General features: G+C 43.6%; 2 protein-coding genes across 10 annotated transcripts in view; both read right to left on the reverse strand.

Annotated features, from left to right (window-relative positions):
* Positions 1–2326, reverse strand: part of LOC126486746 (zinc finger protein 82) — a 34986-nt gene extending 32660 nt beyond the window's left edge. Inside the window, exons 1-2 of the mRNA XM_050119189.1 lie at positions 2102–2326; positions 765–823 (exon numbers count right to left, since the gene is read on the reverse strand). Of these exons, the coding sequence (XP_049975146.1) occupies positions 765–773 (9 nt within the window). The 5' untranslated portion in view covers positions 774–823; positions 2102–2326. The remainder of the gene's footprint in view (positions 1–764; positions 824–2101) is intronic.
* Positions 2327–11238: 8912 nt separating this feature from the next.
* Znf260 (zinc finger protein 260) overlaps positions 11239–16494 on the reverse strand; it is a 15838-nt gene continuing 10582 nt past the window's right edge. For 7 of the 9 annotated variants that reach the window (XM_050119212.1, XM_050119214.1, XM_050119211.1 and 4 more), the window contains one exon: positions 11239–14783. In XM_050119212.1, coding sequence (XP_049975169.1) covers positions 13216–14412 — 1197 coding nt within the window. In that variant the 5' untranslated portion in view covers positions 14413–14783 and the 3' untranslated portion in view covers positions 11239–13215. The remainder of the gene's footprint in view (positions 14784–16494) is intronic. The other 2 variants (XM_050119219.1, XM_050119216.1) reach the window with 1 other exon arrangement.

Here is a 16494-nt window from a genome sequence, read left to right on the forward strand (position 1 = left end):
CTCAGTGATATTACAGACGGTTAAGTTTTCCTGGATGCTCACCAGAATGTCAGCTTTGACCATCGGGCAGTCATCCTTCCAAACCTAAAAGGCTCATAAACCAAGGAGACATGCCAGGTTCTACGACTGAAACTGAGCAAAGCGATCACACTTATTTTCTTTCTTCTTTTTTGTTGTTGCTAGTTCGGGATAGCATCTTGCCGTGTAGCCCTGGTTGGTCTGAAACTCAGTATGTAGACCAGGCTAGCCTTGAACTCTTCCTGCCTCTGCCTCCTGAGTGCAGGAAATAAAGGCGTGCACCAGCATGTTTTGGTTGTGAGCCCAGCTAGTGGACCCCTAAAGCTTTTTTAAATTTAGTCTATTAAAGACCCTTTCCTTTAGAGCAGCGGTTCTCAACTTGTGGGGTCACGACCCCGGGGGGGGGGGGACAACCCTGTCTATAGAGGTTGCCTAAGAGCACCGGGGAAACAATGATATTTACATTATGATTCATAAAAGTAGCAAAATTACATCTACAAAGTAACAAGGAAAATAATTTCAAGGTCAGGAGTCAGCACACAGTGAGGAGCTCTATTACAGGGTCGCCGGGTCAGGAAGGCTGAGAAGCGCTGCTCAAGACAGAGCCAGAGTGAGACTGTGTAGTCCCTGTTTATAACTGAAAGGCTTTAACACCAACCAAAACAGCATCACCAGGGAGAAATCAGGCATTTATTGCACTAGAGACAAAACTGACTTGATTTGCATACAAAAAAGTTGCACCTCACCTGAGCCATGGCGTGATGGTCGCAGCTCCTCTCCGCTGCTCTTCAGGAACAGAGGAGAACTGGCAGAAGCAAAGAGAATACTGAAACCACATCGACACAGTTCCCAAGCAATCATTCCCTGTGCTCACCCCACACACTGAGGAGTCTAAGCGGGAAGAGAGGACAACACCTCCAACTTCAGGAAGCTAGGCACTGGATCGGAACGGGAGGGGCTTGGGCAAGATGTCTCAGCACCCACGAGACTGAGGCAGTAAAATTACCACAGGTTTGAGGCCAGCCAGGTCCACATAGAGACTGACCTCTCTCTCTACCTCTGCCGGCCCCTCTCTCGCTCACTCCTCCCCGCTCCTCTGGTTTTGTGAGACAAGGTCTCACAGTGACAAGACCTCATTGTGGAGACCAGGCTGACCTCGAACTCACAGAGATCCACCTGCCACTGCCTCCAGAGCGCCAGGCTTAAATATAAATCTTTTTTTTTTTAAATCACATTTGAAACTTTTTCTTTTTTCGGTAAGGATTTGGAGCGTTCATCCTGCAAGCGTCTATATGTGCATCCGCTCCGGAATATTTTGCATCAGTTAGTAGAGTGGAATACATGACTCCACCAATACTTGCACCGGTAGACACTGAAGTCCTGTATCCTATTGTAAAAGTGATTATAAGTCTAGGGTAGCGCTGGCACTCGGGAGGCAGAGGCAGGTGGATCTGTCTGTGAGTTTGACGCCAGCCAGAACTACACAGAGAGACCTTGCCTCCAAAAAAATAAATTAAAAATTAAAACAGTCACGGCAGTATGTTTATAGAATTAAAAATGAGAAATGTTCAAATACCTACTACTACGAGATGAATATATGATATGCAATATACTTCAGATCCTGGAACACCAAACGGCAAAACAACTCAGTAAGCCGCTATCCTACTTAACACGGAGGAGTTCCACCACACAGGTGTACAAATAAACGTAAGAAAAGACAAAGGAGAGCGTGCTAGCGCTCACATGAAGTTCTAAAATGAAGAAATATAACGCACGCAGAGATATACATCCGAAACTTCACACACAACCCACAGACCCACAACAGCAACATTCAACTACAGGAATCCTACCTACGCGTAGATGCCAAGAGAACCACACACTCGGCGACTCCAAAGGTAGCATGGTACAACGGTACTTTTACCAGGAGCACAGACTGAAAGGTAATTCCGCCTGTCCTGTGCTGCACATGGACACAGCATCGCACAGCGCACGCCACTGCAGGGACCGAACACTCAACCAGTCACAAGCGCTCCACAGCCACACAATACCGCACGTGGTCCCCAGCCCGCCGGCTCTCACTCACCGAGGGGTGAGAAACAGATGCTCATCACAACTGCAGCCCCTTAGCACCGCACGGCCACGCCTCACAAACTAACCGCGCAATTCCGACCTCAACTCCTCCGCCGCACAAAGCCCGAGCTCCGTGCTCGCCCCGCCCTCCTCCCGGGTTCTGCACCTCAGGCCTACCAAGCTTCCCAAACCTTGCAACCCTTCATTGCAACTCAGCAAAAGCCAGCAAAGCTCTGAAGTCCCCCCAAGAGTCAGGCTTTACCGCGAGAAGCCGAGGAGCCTTCTGGGAAACGTAGTCAGAGACAACTCCTGGGACAAGATGATTTCCCGATGGGCGGGGTTTCTGTGCACGTTCGGTTGAGGCGTGGCCGAAAGGACTACACCCCTCATCGAAATGCATCCCGCAGGATTCATAGAATCCTGAGTCAGCCTCCAAAAGTGCATTTAAAACAAACTTCAAAAAGCTAGATTTTTTTTTATTTCCTGTTCCTTCGGTATTATCTGTAGGCAATGAACAGCAAGGGCGGGGAGCGGAGTGTGATTTGAATAGCAAGGGTATTCGCACGGCTAGGATTGCTGGGAAGTGTAGTTCAGTGCAATAGAAAAAAAAAAACTGATAGGCTGTTCAACAGTGGTGATCTCAATTCCTCAGAGAGCTGTCTTTGCTTGGCCACCTCTGGGGTGCTAGGGGCCCAAGAAGTGTGCGAGAACAGATTTCCTGGGCGGACAGATAGAAGGCTTGTTCTGGGAATGAATTTGGCTTGTTAAACTTCAGTGCTGCAGTGAAGATTTAATGAGAGACCCCAAGCAGATCCTCTAGATTTAAATGATGAATATCAGGAACGGGGCTTGAATCCCCCAAATGCCTGTACTTCTAGCACTCAGGTGATGGGCAAGGATCAGAAGCTCAAGGTCATCCGTAGCTAATGCGGGGATAGTTATGTTAAAAGCGAGTAGCAAAACACTTGAAGAAAGTTTCTTTGTTAAAGTTATTTTTGTAACTAATAGAAACACCTGATCTAAAAGATAACAAATCAGTTGATCCGAAATCGACAGTTTAAATGGCAATAACGTTAAATCCCTAAATCTCTATATGATCAAGGTTTTCGCTTCAGAAAACAGGAATAACACGGCTTACCTCTCTGCTAACCACAATGATCACTTGAAAGCATTCTTGGTCCAGCACTTCCCAAATCAGCCACCACAATCCTGCTGATGAAGAAGAAAGCCGAAGGAAAGAAATTGGTGTTATGAACTATTAACTAATAAACTTGCTGGGAGCCATGAAGTCACACAAAATAGAACTGACTTACTGAGCTTTGGGATGTTTTGCCTCCAAAACATCCCAAAGATAAGTATTCTACTAGCCAGGTCCGTTAGCGGTAAGTGACTTTGGGACTGCTAGCTGTGGTGGAGAGAGTGAGAACTGCTCCCGTAGGCTCATGTGTTTGAGTGTTCAGTCGCCAGTTAGTGGGACTGTTATGCCCAAGTTTCTGGTCCCCAAATGATTTCACAGAGCCAGATTTCCGAAGCAAAGTACATGAGCGTTTATTAATACTCAAACGTAAGTTTGGACCAACACCTTTCCAGCACCCCATCATGGTGGGTGTGGAAAGGGTGGCCAGGAGCCCTGGGATTCCTCTTGCTGACTCTGTTCCATGTGTTTTGCGCAGTGGCATGCTTTTGGTAGGGCCCACCAACAGTATCCACTTTGACCAATTCCTGTTCACTCTGTGTGTGTGTGTGTGTGTGTGTGTGTGTGTGTGTTCATACATGTAACTTAAATGCACCTAGGCTTGATGCTATAATTGTTCATTGCACCTGATTTCAGAGTACAAAACAATGTCTCATGTTTTAAATTGATATGCACTTTTAAGTCTCTTACAAAAATACTTTATATTTAATCCAACTCTCATTTAAAATATATTAAGATATTCTCTACTATTGTCAGTTCTGCCGTTAACCTTCTAATGCAAGCAATTTTTTTCTTCTTTCTGTCTTTTTACGAGTGCAAACCTTACCTGTTAAGAGCCAGTACAGGGGCTGGAGAGATGGCTCAGTGGTTAAGAGCACTGCCTGCTCTTCTAAAGGTCCCCAGTTCAATTGCCAGCAACCACACGATGGCTCACAACCATCTGTAATGAGATCTGGTGCCCTCTTCTGGCCAGAAGGCATGCTTGCAGGCAGAATACTGTATACATAAAAAATAAATCTTTAAAAAAAAAGTGCCAGACCCAGCTCAGACCAAGTCAAGCTCAGACCCAGCTCTCCATGCAGATTCTATACTGTAGTTTTACCTGATAAACAGTCCTCAACTGCTCAGAGATCTGGGGAATATGGCATTTAAATATTTAATTACTAAAAAACTTTTCATAACAAAAAAAGACAGGTTGGCTTCTAGCAGCAGCACCCTATTTCCTCCAAAGAAGACAGAAGACAAATGGGCACACAACTACGTCCATCTGCAATTCGCTTAGAATGCCAAGTGCTGACCAATGGGCAAAACTGTCTTTCATCTGGACTGAAGATCTCTAAATGTGGACAAAATCGCTTGAATCAACAACTTAGCTACTTAGGTCAGGGTGGGCCTGTCTTCCTACAGATTTCTTGGCCCACAGGATCTTCTGGAGCCTGACAGGCCCTGCGCTAAAGAGCAAAAGGCAAATGTGAACTTCAACAACCATGAGGGACCCCGAGGAGTAGCTCTAGGTACCAACCAAGTAAGTTCTCTGTCATTTTTTAAAATCAGTAACTCAAGAAAAATTTTATCCTTCTCAAAGATCTCTGATGCAGTTTGACAGCTGAGAGGTTTTGTCAGTTTAAAAGGACAACCTCACCAAACAAATTTCAGTAAAATACAAATAGAATACCTGCAAGGTGTGAGGACAAATACAAGTTATCAAACTTCTCTCTTAGTGCCTTCCATAGTCTTAAAAATACTTTTCATTGTGCAAAAATATTTGTCACAGGCATTCTGACATAAATATGCTACTGTTTATACAATGTATATGTCTAAAACTTTTTTTTTCACAAACCCAAAGAATTCTTGTAAGTTCCAGGGAGCTGAATTGAAGGATCCACCTTAAATGACTGACAGGGTATCTTCAAGGACAGGATGCCTTCCAAGAACATCTGGTCCTGTTCCCTATCTTCTTTGTTGTGCCCAAATCCACAAGGTCCCCACACAAACCAACAAAGAGATTGAGTGAGTCCCACATGTAAAAGCAAAGAGCTTTTATTTTAATCAAGTTTGCAAACTCGATCTGTCCACATGCCCAACATATTGGAATAACCAAAGAGCCCTGAGCTCAATTAGAATAGGGTTTTTATAGTAGTAAAGGTGGGAGTGAGGGGTCTCTGAGGTTCAGGACTCCTGATTAGCTGACATTTGTCTAGGGGTGTCCTGGTGAGGTGTGCTGACAGGTGATTCTGTCGACAGAGGTTGGAATGTTAGGTATTTCCTTTGAATGGTTTGTTCTTGGGTGGGAGTCAGATAACTCATCTTATGGTTCTTCTTGCAACCAGGCATTGCCTTAGGGTACTGAGACTCTGGGGGCCTCTTGTTAAATTTATTGAGGGCCAGTGTTCTACTCTGGCAGGTGATAATGGTTGGAAATAAAGAACTTCCTTTGAGTGACCTGTTCATACTTAGCCTATCAAGGCTGGCCCCCACATTCTTAATTGGTCATTTTAGGGTGTCTGTTCAAACTTCTGCCATGGCAACCCATTTCTGGAGCTGAGATCACCCACCCACCAGCTCATGTATGTGGCTTAAGATGAAGCCCCTTCTTTAAAATGGAGTTTAGAGAGTCAGGAGCTCACAGAACTGCTTGGGAAGGGTTAGGAGGTGTGGCCTTCGTGGAGGAGGTGTGTTACTGACAGCCCATACCAGCCCCGCCCCTGTCGTGCCTTGCCTTCCTGCCTGCTGCTATGCTCCCCACCACGACTTCCACAGAAATGTTATCATACTCTCACCCATCAGCAAAGGTTTTCTTGTCCGTGGATGAATGTGGAGTTACGAAAATTGTGATATGTTTAATTGTCGATTCATTGTTACGGTATTGACATGATATTTGTAACTGCATATAATATGTTGAGAAAAGTTGGTATTGACCTGATGATGTTTGTAATTGCTTATAAGATTCTGAGAAAAGTTTGACATACCCTGAAAATGTTGGGATTTAATGCATATGTTAAAAATGTAAGAGGTGCTCTAAATTAGCTGAAAAAAAACGTTTCAACTCAGGCGACCCTCCTCTCCTTTAACTAGGAGACTGTAGCCTTTAGGAGCATGATTATTCATAAAGCATTATAATTTATCCTGACAAGAAAGTTGGCTCCAAGACACAGAGCCCAAAGGTATCTCTCTCCCCTAATCTCTTTCCTTCACAGAGATCAGTAGTCAATGATGGTTTTGAAGTTTCTCCCCATCTAAAAACCTAAGACAGGAGATTGCATAAAATAAAATATGCCTGACTTCCAGGGATGGGTAATTTTGGGTAAAGGGAGAAGTCCTTGCCCAAGGCAGATGTGATCATCTGTCCGGTAGCAGCATGGCTTTTTATTTTAAAAATATTAAGAGAGAGTGAATTGTGGGGCAAAATTCTACAGGCCACGTATTTGTACATGGCGGCCAGGCTCTCACGCTGCAGTTCACACCTGAGTGGTCACCTAGCACCTGCAGACAGGCTGTCTCCAGGGTCAGGACGGGCTAATGCTGTTCTGCTCCCTTCTTTGTAACTATGGAGACCGCCTGGGAAAATGTGTTAATCCAAGCTAGAGACAGAGGAGCCATAGTTGCAGGTAGGACTTTAGTCCTGCTACCCCGGAAACCGAATGCTAATAAACTTCCCCCCTCAGTTTACCTTTGGATATAAAAACTGTTTTGAGAACAAACACGGTGATCTTCAGGATTTGGATGAACCCTGAGACTCCCTTCCGATATTACTGTGTCTCCACACCGATCCAGAGAGATAATTTATGTTGGGGTTGTCCCGACAGTTGGAGCTGGGATTTGCATTAGAACCACTATGCAGTCTTCTCCCTTAGTCAGCTCATATCCCAAGTGGATAAGCTACAACAAGCAAATCTGAATTTCTCTTCTCGAAGTCCAGCCTAACTGGACTAAAGTTCCCAAAAGGCCTCATTTTTAGCTGACAATCACAAATTTTTCACATATTGAAGCCAGGCTACCTTTGGGTAGTTACTGAAAAAGAGATAAACCCTGACTTAGGGCTTCATTGAAGATGGTGGGAGAGGTTTTGAAACCTGGCAGTCTGGTCCAGGTTAGCTGTCCCAATAGCTTCAGTTCAGGCTCAGCCCATTCAAATAAGATGGGCTGACTCAATTTTAACAGCGGGATGGAAAAGGATGCATCTTTTGAGTACTAATCTATAGTCTTGAATTCCATCCAGACTTTCAGACAGGCAAGCAGGGGGTATTACAGACTGACTGATGAGGAGTAAGTATGCCTACTTCAAGGAGGTGCCTGATGTAAAACCAAACCCCTTCCCTGCTTCCAAGCCATGGGGTATTGCTAGACCCAAATGGACATAACTCCAGGTCTTAGCTGCACTATGCGAGGGCCCACTTTTGGATCCCTTGCATCTTGACTAAAGGTTAGAGAAGTCAAACCTATTCTTGCTCAAGGATGAACAAACAGCAGGCTGTTTGACCAAAGGTGTGGCTACTGAATAATTTGTTCCTCTAAACCAGACAACCTTGCTAGGAGTGGCTTGGGTGTGGGAGGAGGTTATCTACCTGTTTCTGTCGTGGGCATTCATTTTCCCAATGACCCATTTCTTTTCAGTAGTTGCACTGGTCTGTAGGGGCTGGATTATACAGGCCCATATTTCTACACTGTATGGCAGCCAGGATTCTGAGCAACCTGGCAAGGCACAATTTGTACCTGCCACACAGAAGGTGGTCACCTAGCTTTACATAGTGAGAGAGCCTGACGCCATCCTAAGCAAATTGTCAGGAAATGCTCATGTCATTCCGCCCTTCTATTGTAATTTAGGAGACAGCCTGAGGAAGGGGTGTTTTTCAGTCTATGTGACAATGCAGGCACAGTTGTAGATGTGACCTAAGTCATTCTCCCTGCTACCTAGGAAACAGAATGCTGACGAACTTCCCCCTCAGTTTATGTTTTGGTATAAAAGCTGTTTGGAGGATAAACAAAAAATTTTCAGGATGTGAACTCAGGATTTCATGAAGGGTCCCTGAAAACTCCCTCCTGATAAAGTCATGTGAGTTTTCATTCCCACACCTCCACTCTGGCACGAGGAATGATTTATGTCGGGGCTGGACCCTGACATTGGTCCTTTTGTAAAGATCTCTGACATCAAACATTTTCTGGGCTATTTCTGATAGTTGTGACCTGTTCTTTCCTGCAAACCCACCCACCTTTTGTATCTTTCTATGACTTTCAGGGACCAACTGAGTAACAAAGGCTTTGAGATTTGCCAGAGCCTCTGGCTCTACAGAGGTGTCTAACCAATACACATCCAGGAGGTATAGGAAAACTGAAGGCTTTTATTTGACCATCATAGTAATACATAAAATTACTCCACTGCAGACTTTGGTGTCTAGTATTTTCACCCTCAAGCACATAGTTATCAAGTATTAAGGAACAGTATTCTATCTAGCTCAGTGTGGCGGTACATGGCTCAACATCTAGAGAGGCTAGGGCTTGAGAACTGTGGATTGTAGGCTACCCTGGTTACTGAGTCTATCTGAAAATGAACAAAAGAACCATTGTGGGGCTGGAGAGATGGCTCAGTGGTTACTTAAGAGCACTTGTTGCTCTTGCTGAAGACATGGATTTGACTCCTAACACACATTGGAGCTTGAAACTGTCTATAACACCAGTTTCAGAATCTGGAAATCTGAAGTCTCTTCTGAGTTTTGACCCGCACAAACATATATGCAGGCAAAACACTCATACATGTAAAATAAATAAACCTTAAAAATATTTTTAAAAATCCATGTAAACAATGAATAAATTGGGGGCTGGAGAGATGGCTCAGTGGTTAAGAGCACTGGCTACTCTTCCAGAGGTCCTGAGTTCAATTCCCAGCAACCACATGGTGGCTCACAACGATCTGTAATGAGATCTGGTGCCCTCTTCTGGTGTGTGGGCACACATGGAGGCAGAATGTTGTATACATAATAAATAAATCTTTTAAAAAATGAATAAATTGCGAAATTTGCAGGCTACAAAATCAGTTGCACTTTGCTGTGATTTGAATGTATCCCCTTTCAAATAATGTTGTAATTTTAGTTTTCAAAAGCAAGCGTTAAGAATTGGACCATAGCCAGGCATGGTGATATATGCCTTATATCCCCGCACTCAGGAGGCAGAGATAGGTAGATCTCTATGAGTCTGAGGCCAGCCTGGACAAAGGAAGTTCCAGGTCAGCCAGGATTACATACTGAGCCTGTCTGCTGGGGTGAGGGACGACACCCAGACATCCCAGGAGAGCTCTGTGGTGTGGGAGGTCCTTCTGTCTGTGTGTTGCTCTTCTTGGTTAATGAATAAAGAAACTGTCTTGGCCTGTTGGTAGGGCAGAACTTAGGTTGGCGGGGAAGATGGAAATGAATGCTGGGAGGAAGAAGGGCGGAGTCAGAGCGATGCCATGCATCCACCTGAGACAGATGCTAGGAATTTTACCCGGTAAGCCATTGCCATGTGGTGATATACAGATTAATAGAAATGGGTTGAATTAATATAAGAGTTAGCCTATAAAAAGCTAGAGCCAATGGGCCAAGCAGTGTTTTAATTAATACAGTTTCTATGTGGTTATTTCAGTTCTGGACGGCCAGGACAAACAAGCAGCCATTCTTGCAACAGTTCTGCCCTCATTACTGGCTGAAAAGATTTTGAGGCTGCAAGCTCACCCCTTATGTGTGATACCATGCCTGTCTTTAGTTACACTGCAAAGCAGAACATTCTCCCAAATATGGCCCTTCTAGGCAAGGTGAGTTAGACTCACATGGGTTTCTTCATGTGAGTACACCTAAGGGGCCTGAACGAACGTGAACATGGGTTTGACAGCTGGAATGCTGGTCACTCTGTATGGTACTTACCTAGCATCTGGGCATGCTAGGGCATGTCTGAAATCCCAGAACTTGGGAGGAGCAGACAGAGGATCCAATGTTCAAGGCTATTCCTGGCTGTAGCAGGTTCAAGAACAACCTAGATTATAAAAGACCCCATCCCCCACACCTTTTCCTAGAAGAAAATGTGGGCCAAACACAGTGGTATAAGTCCTTAATTCCAAGCAGAAGGATCTGTGAGCTCAAGGTCAGTCAAGGCTGCCTCAGAACAACCATCTTGCCCTAAGAGAGAGAGAGAGAGAGAGAGAGAGAGAGAGAGAGAGAGAGAGAGAGAGAATATTTGAGTGTAAGAACTGGGCTGGTAGTTTGAATTGGGCAGGAAGAGCCCATTTATTGCTCGTTTTCAGAGCAGTCCCAATCTCCACCTTCTCTAGAGTGGCCATAAACAACCTTCCTAAGATTTGTGCTTTCAAAAGCTAGGTATTCAACCTAACTTTTAGAAACTGTTTTAGAAACTGGGTAAAGGCATTTCTCATTTGTTCTTCTAGATCAGGCTGTAGTTTCTTTGCATTTTTTTTTTCCAATCCTAAGGAAAATCACTCATGGAAGTTACTATTCAGGGAATGGAATAAAGCATGTGGCCAGTTTAGAGCGTGTCATGCTACATGAAACACGAGGGTTCAGACAAAGCTGAGGTATGTTAGCCCTTCTCTTGAGTTACCTTACACCTAAGACATATGACCAAGTGTGAGGTCTAGCATAATGGCTGACCCTTGTAATCCGAGACTGAGGCGGAACTGCTGTGAATTGAAACTTAGCCTTGTGTGTTTAAGATAAGAGATAAGAAATGGGAGGGGGCATATAGAGGTCAAATTCTAGTTTTAATATAGTCAGACAACCGGGAGAATGAAAGTTGATGACATTCTATAGGCTTTTGGATTTTCCTGCTCCAGTCAGTCATGGTAACTATGACGCCACTTCCAACTCACCACACCTAAGGACAGAACCACCAATCTCTTGGCATGGTCTAGAGCACCAAAAATTCCAGGCCCCAACAAAAGGACCAACCCATAGCACAAGAAAACAACCAGATCAGGGCAGGACTTCTCCAAATTTTATTTGTCTGGGTCCAATCAGTGGAAAGAAACTACACAGAACACTTTCTTCACTCAACAATGGCTCCAAAGCCCAAGAATTGATGCGCAGGTGAAGTTGTGCTTCCGTGAAGACAAGAATGTTCTCAATAAGGGGGGAAAGTCAGAAGCTGCGGTTACAATGCTGTGTAAAAGTTGCTGTTAGACTCCTGTGGTACTAATAAACTTCACCACCAGCACATATGTACATAGGAAAAGCTAACAGTTAATACTATACTTCAGGTGTCCACCAGGTACGTGGGATGTATCCCACACATACCATGGGGACTCTTGTAATATGTATCTCATTCATAGCTATCTTTTTAAGATAAATAGCACAGAATATATGTTGCCACAACGTAGAACTATCAATTTGTTACATTTATTCGGAACCTTTATTTTTAATAAAAAGTAGATATTTAGATATAAACCTGGAGTAGCATATAATCACCCTGCTTTGTCACCTTCCACTTCTACAGAACTCCATTCGTACTATAACAGCAATGCCACTTTTTGGGAACTGAATACATATCCTCCCAATTGTAGTTTTAGAGAAAAGTGTTTCCCATAAGCAATGCTTAGTAACAGTGTTGACAAGTTGGTTTTATTCAAATTTACACAGGAATCATGACAATATATCTATCAATTCAATTTTCTTCATGCTGATTTTTTTCTTTTGCTGTTAATACATAAATTTAACCAGTTGTGCCTACCTGCTGGAATATTCTACTGTATGACCGTTACATTTTATTCATCTACTTCATAAGCAACAAATACCTGTGCCTGATTTTTGCTACCGTAACTCATGCTGCAATAAACAGACTGACTGGTGCACAGCTCCCCACATGAGCATCAGTTTCTGGATGAGCAGACTGGTACACAGCTCCCCACGTGAGCATCAGTGTCTTGAGAATAAGTATAAATGCTCAAGAACAACACCTGAAGATTCTAGAATTTCTTTCCTACTCAAGTATCAGAAACCATCCACTTAGAAAGTTCTTAAACAAGGCTTTCCTTTCTGCAAAGACACTGGATCCGAAGAAATACTTTAATAAATGAAGACTTCAGAGATCTATTATTTTCCCACACAAAAGCTGATTATCCTGAGATTATTTTTTAAGTCATCTATGATTTTTGTACTGATCTGGGATACTGCCAGAATCAAATACCAATCCTCCATGAATTCATTCATATTTCTAGATTCAATATTCTGTGGCCTCAACTTTAAACACTTCTATCAACAAAGACTTGAGAGTTGGCATGGTGATGGATATCTGTAATTGCAGCACTGGGAGTCTGAGCAACCAAATCACCAGAAACTCGAGGCCAACTTGGGCTATGTAGTGAGTTTGAGGTCGCCCTGGGCTATCTACACAGGGGGACCCTGTCCCAAAATGCCGTCGTTGAAAAGTGGTTTTTACAAATCACCCATATAGAAAAGCATATGTCAAAAAATATTTTTACCTCTTAATTTCAAAACTTGTATTGCTCAAATTATCTTAATACATTTGATAAACTTTCTGCGACTTTAGTACTTGGAATCACTGGACTCTAAGTTCAATGAGAAGGGTATATATTATAGCACTGAGCTGGGTGGTGGTGGTGCACAACTTGAATCCCAGCGCCTGGGAAGCAGAGACAGATGGATCTCTGTGAATTCGAGGCCAGCCTGGTCTACAAAGTGAGTTCCAGGACAGGCTCCAAAGCTACAGAGAAAACAAAACAAAACAAAAAAAATATACTAATAACTTTTATTGTGAGCCTGTGAAGTATATAATACTGTGATACATCTTATTAAATATCTTTACATTTAAGTTTTGAGTCACTATAGAAGGATTGCCTACATTTGTGTAACTTTAATGTACGATAAATCTTTTGATATATTACCAGCCATACATTCTGCTCAAGGGTCCTAATCTAAGGCATTTATAGAGCTTTAGTGAATATGAATTCTCTGGTGTCTGATGTGGTGTGACTTCTGGCTGAAAGCCTTCCCACACTCACTACACTGGTACGGCTTTTCACCAGTGTGGATTCTCATGTGTAAAGCAAGAGTTGAGAACTGAGAAAAGGCCTTCCCACACTCGTTACAGCCGTAGGGCTTCTCACCCGTATGGCTCCTCATATGCACCGTGAGGGAGGAGCTCTGGCAGAAGGCCTTCCCACAGATTTTACATTCATAGGGTTTATCACCTGTATGAATTCTCACGTGCACTATGAGTGACGTAATACGAGAAAAGGCTTTTCCGCACTTATTACATTCGTAGGGTTTCTCGCCCGTATGGATGTTATGATGTTTGATGAGATACTGCTTCTGCCGGAAAATCGTGCCGCATTCGTTGCATTTGTAGGGCTTCTCTCCGATATGGATTTTCTCATGCTCAGTGAGGTTGGATTTGCCACTGAAGGCTTTCCCACACTCCTTACAAGTGTACGGTTTCTCTCCAGTGTGACTTCTCTGGTGTCTGATGAGGCTTGACTTCTGAATGAAGGCATTCCCACACCCTTTGCATTCGTAGGGTTTCTCTCCGGTGTGGATTCTCTGGTGGATAATGAGGTTCTCTTTCTGGCTAAAAGCCTTACCACACTCATTACATTTAAAAGGTTTCTTTCCGCTGTGGACGTTCTGATGTTTCAGGAGGTACTGCTTCTGGCTGAAGGCTCTTCCACACTGACTGCATTCAAATGGCTTCTCTCCTGTATGAATTTTCTCGTGTTCTTTGAGATATGCTTTGCCATTAAAAGCTTTCCCACATTCCTTACACGCAAATGGTTTGTTCCCCGTGCTTCTCTGATTTCTGACGGAGGCTGTCATCTGAACGGAGGTCTTCTCTTCAGCATGTTGCTTCTGAGGAGAAAGGAGGTTTCCTCTCTGGCTGAAGGCTTTTCCACGTTTATATGATTTCCTCCGTGTGTGACTTCTCATATGTAGAGTAAGTGACGAGACCCGAGAAAACGCTTTGCCACATTCTGTACATTCATGCGAGTTCTCACCACTGTGCATTTTCTTATGCTCTACAAAGCTTTCTTTTAGGCTAAAGGTTTTTCTACATTCGTTACATTCATAAAGTTTCTCTCCAGGATTGAGTCCATCACGCAGAAGCTCTGATTCGGGATGAAGACTTTCCAACATTCTGTCACACACAAGGGTTTTCTCCTAGCGTCTACGGAGATAGGATGGAAGCTGGATATATAACGAGAGACTGTTTGCGCAAGTGGCCTGAGATGGGGTGACAAGGGACAGAAGTACAGCACCGCCTTTATGTTAATGGTTCTTTCTTACAGTTGCTCTTACTGGCACAAGTAAATGATGAACATGGAGAAATTACAGTTCACCTTTTCTTCAGCTGAGCCCCACATGCAATGTCTGCACCCAGAGGAAAATACTCTGTATCCTAGGTCTTCCAAAAAATTTTTAGTCTATTTCTATAGAGAAAGATGAAATTTAACTCGAAAGTCTTTCATCCTGTGTCCTTCTCTGTGCAGAAACACCAGAGGCTGCTTCTAAAAGACAACAACAAAAAGTTACTACAAGAATTAACAAGAGGGCTAGAGAGATGGCTCAGTGGTTAAGAGCACTGGTTCCTCTTCCAGAGGTCCTGAGTTCAATTCCCAGCAACCACATGGTGGCTCACAACCATCTGTAATGAGATCTGGCGCCCTCCTCTGGTGTGGGAGCAAACACAGAGGCAGAATGTTGTATACATAATAAATAAATAAATCTTTAAAAAAAAAGAATTAACAAGAGTAAAACTGTTAGTGTCTAGAATGTAGTAAGTATCCAATAATTTACCTTATCATTAACATCCTTAACAAACTGTGAATTCTCCCATTTTTACTAACAAAACTGCAGAAATGTGCTATTACAAAAAACCTATTTAAGTCACACATGGTAGGTCACATAACCCAGAGTTCGGGACACTGACAGTTAGGACCAACATGGGTTAGATAGTGAATTCCAGGCCAACCTGGCTACAGATGAGACTCTTCCTTAAACATAGGGCTAACACTCAGAAGGTGGTGGCACATGCCATTAATCCCAGCACTTGGGAGGCAGGGGCAGGCAGATCTCTGAATCTGAGGCCAGCCTGGTCTACAGAGAGAGTTCTAGAATGAGCCAGGGCTGTCTTGGGAAAAAGAAAGGAAGGAAGGAAGGAAGGAAGGAAGGAAGGAAGGAAGGAAGGAAGGAAGGAAGGAAGGAAAAGGAGAGAGAGAAAAGGAAGGAAAGAAAAAAGGGAGAGAGAAAGGGAGGGATGGAAGAAGAAAGGCAAAAAACTAACTCAAAGACAAAAAAACCTAAACTCTTGAAGTCTAGTCTTTGCATATGAAAGCAGAAATACAGGCACCTTTTCAGCTCTGTGCAGTTTTAACTGTTTGTCAATGTACCCTGCACACATCGTCAGTAAATAAGAGAAAACATTAAAAGCCTAGACAACCACCAGGACAAACACCTAAGACTGATAGTGCATACGATGAGAGGGTGAAAAAAGAAACAATATATAATAAATATACATATAATGTAAAATAAATAAATATATTGTTTTGCTTTGTTTTTCAAGTTAGGGTTTTTCTGTATAACAATCCTGGCTGTCCTGGAACTCGGTTTGTAGACCAGGCTGGCCTCTAAATGCACAGAGATCCGCCTGCCTCTGCCTCCCTAGTGCTGGATTAAAGGCGTGCGCCACCAATCCTGGCTAACAATATTTTTTAAATGCATTTTTCTCTATGTTTTCTTGAAATCCCAATAACATGGTGATAAAAAGGATGAAGGGCACGGAGGGATGAACACTAACACCAGAGGGCAAAGAGCATTTGGGAAACTGAAGGCTCAGAGAGCGCCGAGCTAGCTTGACCAGAAAGACTGCAAATAAGGTGTCAGGCAGAGGCAAAATTAATCTGAGACAGGTCTCAACCAAAAGATTATACAGTCACATATGCAGCCTCAGCAATGGGAGACAAGGGCGGAAGGAGCGCCACATGTTTAAAAGCCAGCCATGTCCAAAGTTAGCTTGAGCTAACTCCAGGAAGCCTGGACTACAGACAGAGACCTCCTGTCAAAAATTATAACCAAAGCCAGGTGGTGGTGGCTCACGCCTTTAATTCCAGGACTCAGAAGGCAGAGGCAGGCGGATCTCTGTGAGTTCAAGGCCAGCCTGGCCTACAAGAGCTAGTTTCAGGACAGGCTCCAAAGCTACAGAGAAACTGTGTCTCAAAA

Source organism: Alexandromys fortis, unplaced genomic scaffold (genome assembly GCF_014885135.2).
Source record: "Alexandromys fortis isolate MF-2015 unplaced genomic scaffold, M_Fortis_MF-2015_v1.1 scaffold_140, whole genome shotgun sequence".
Lineage (NCBI taxonomy): Eukaryota > Metazoa > Chordata > Mammalia > Rodentia > Cricetidae > Alexandromys > Alexandromys fortis.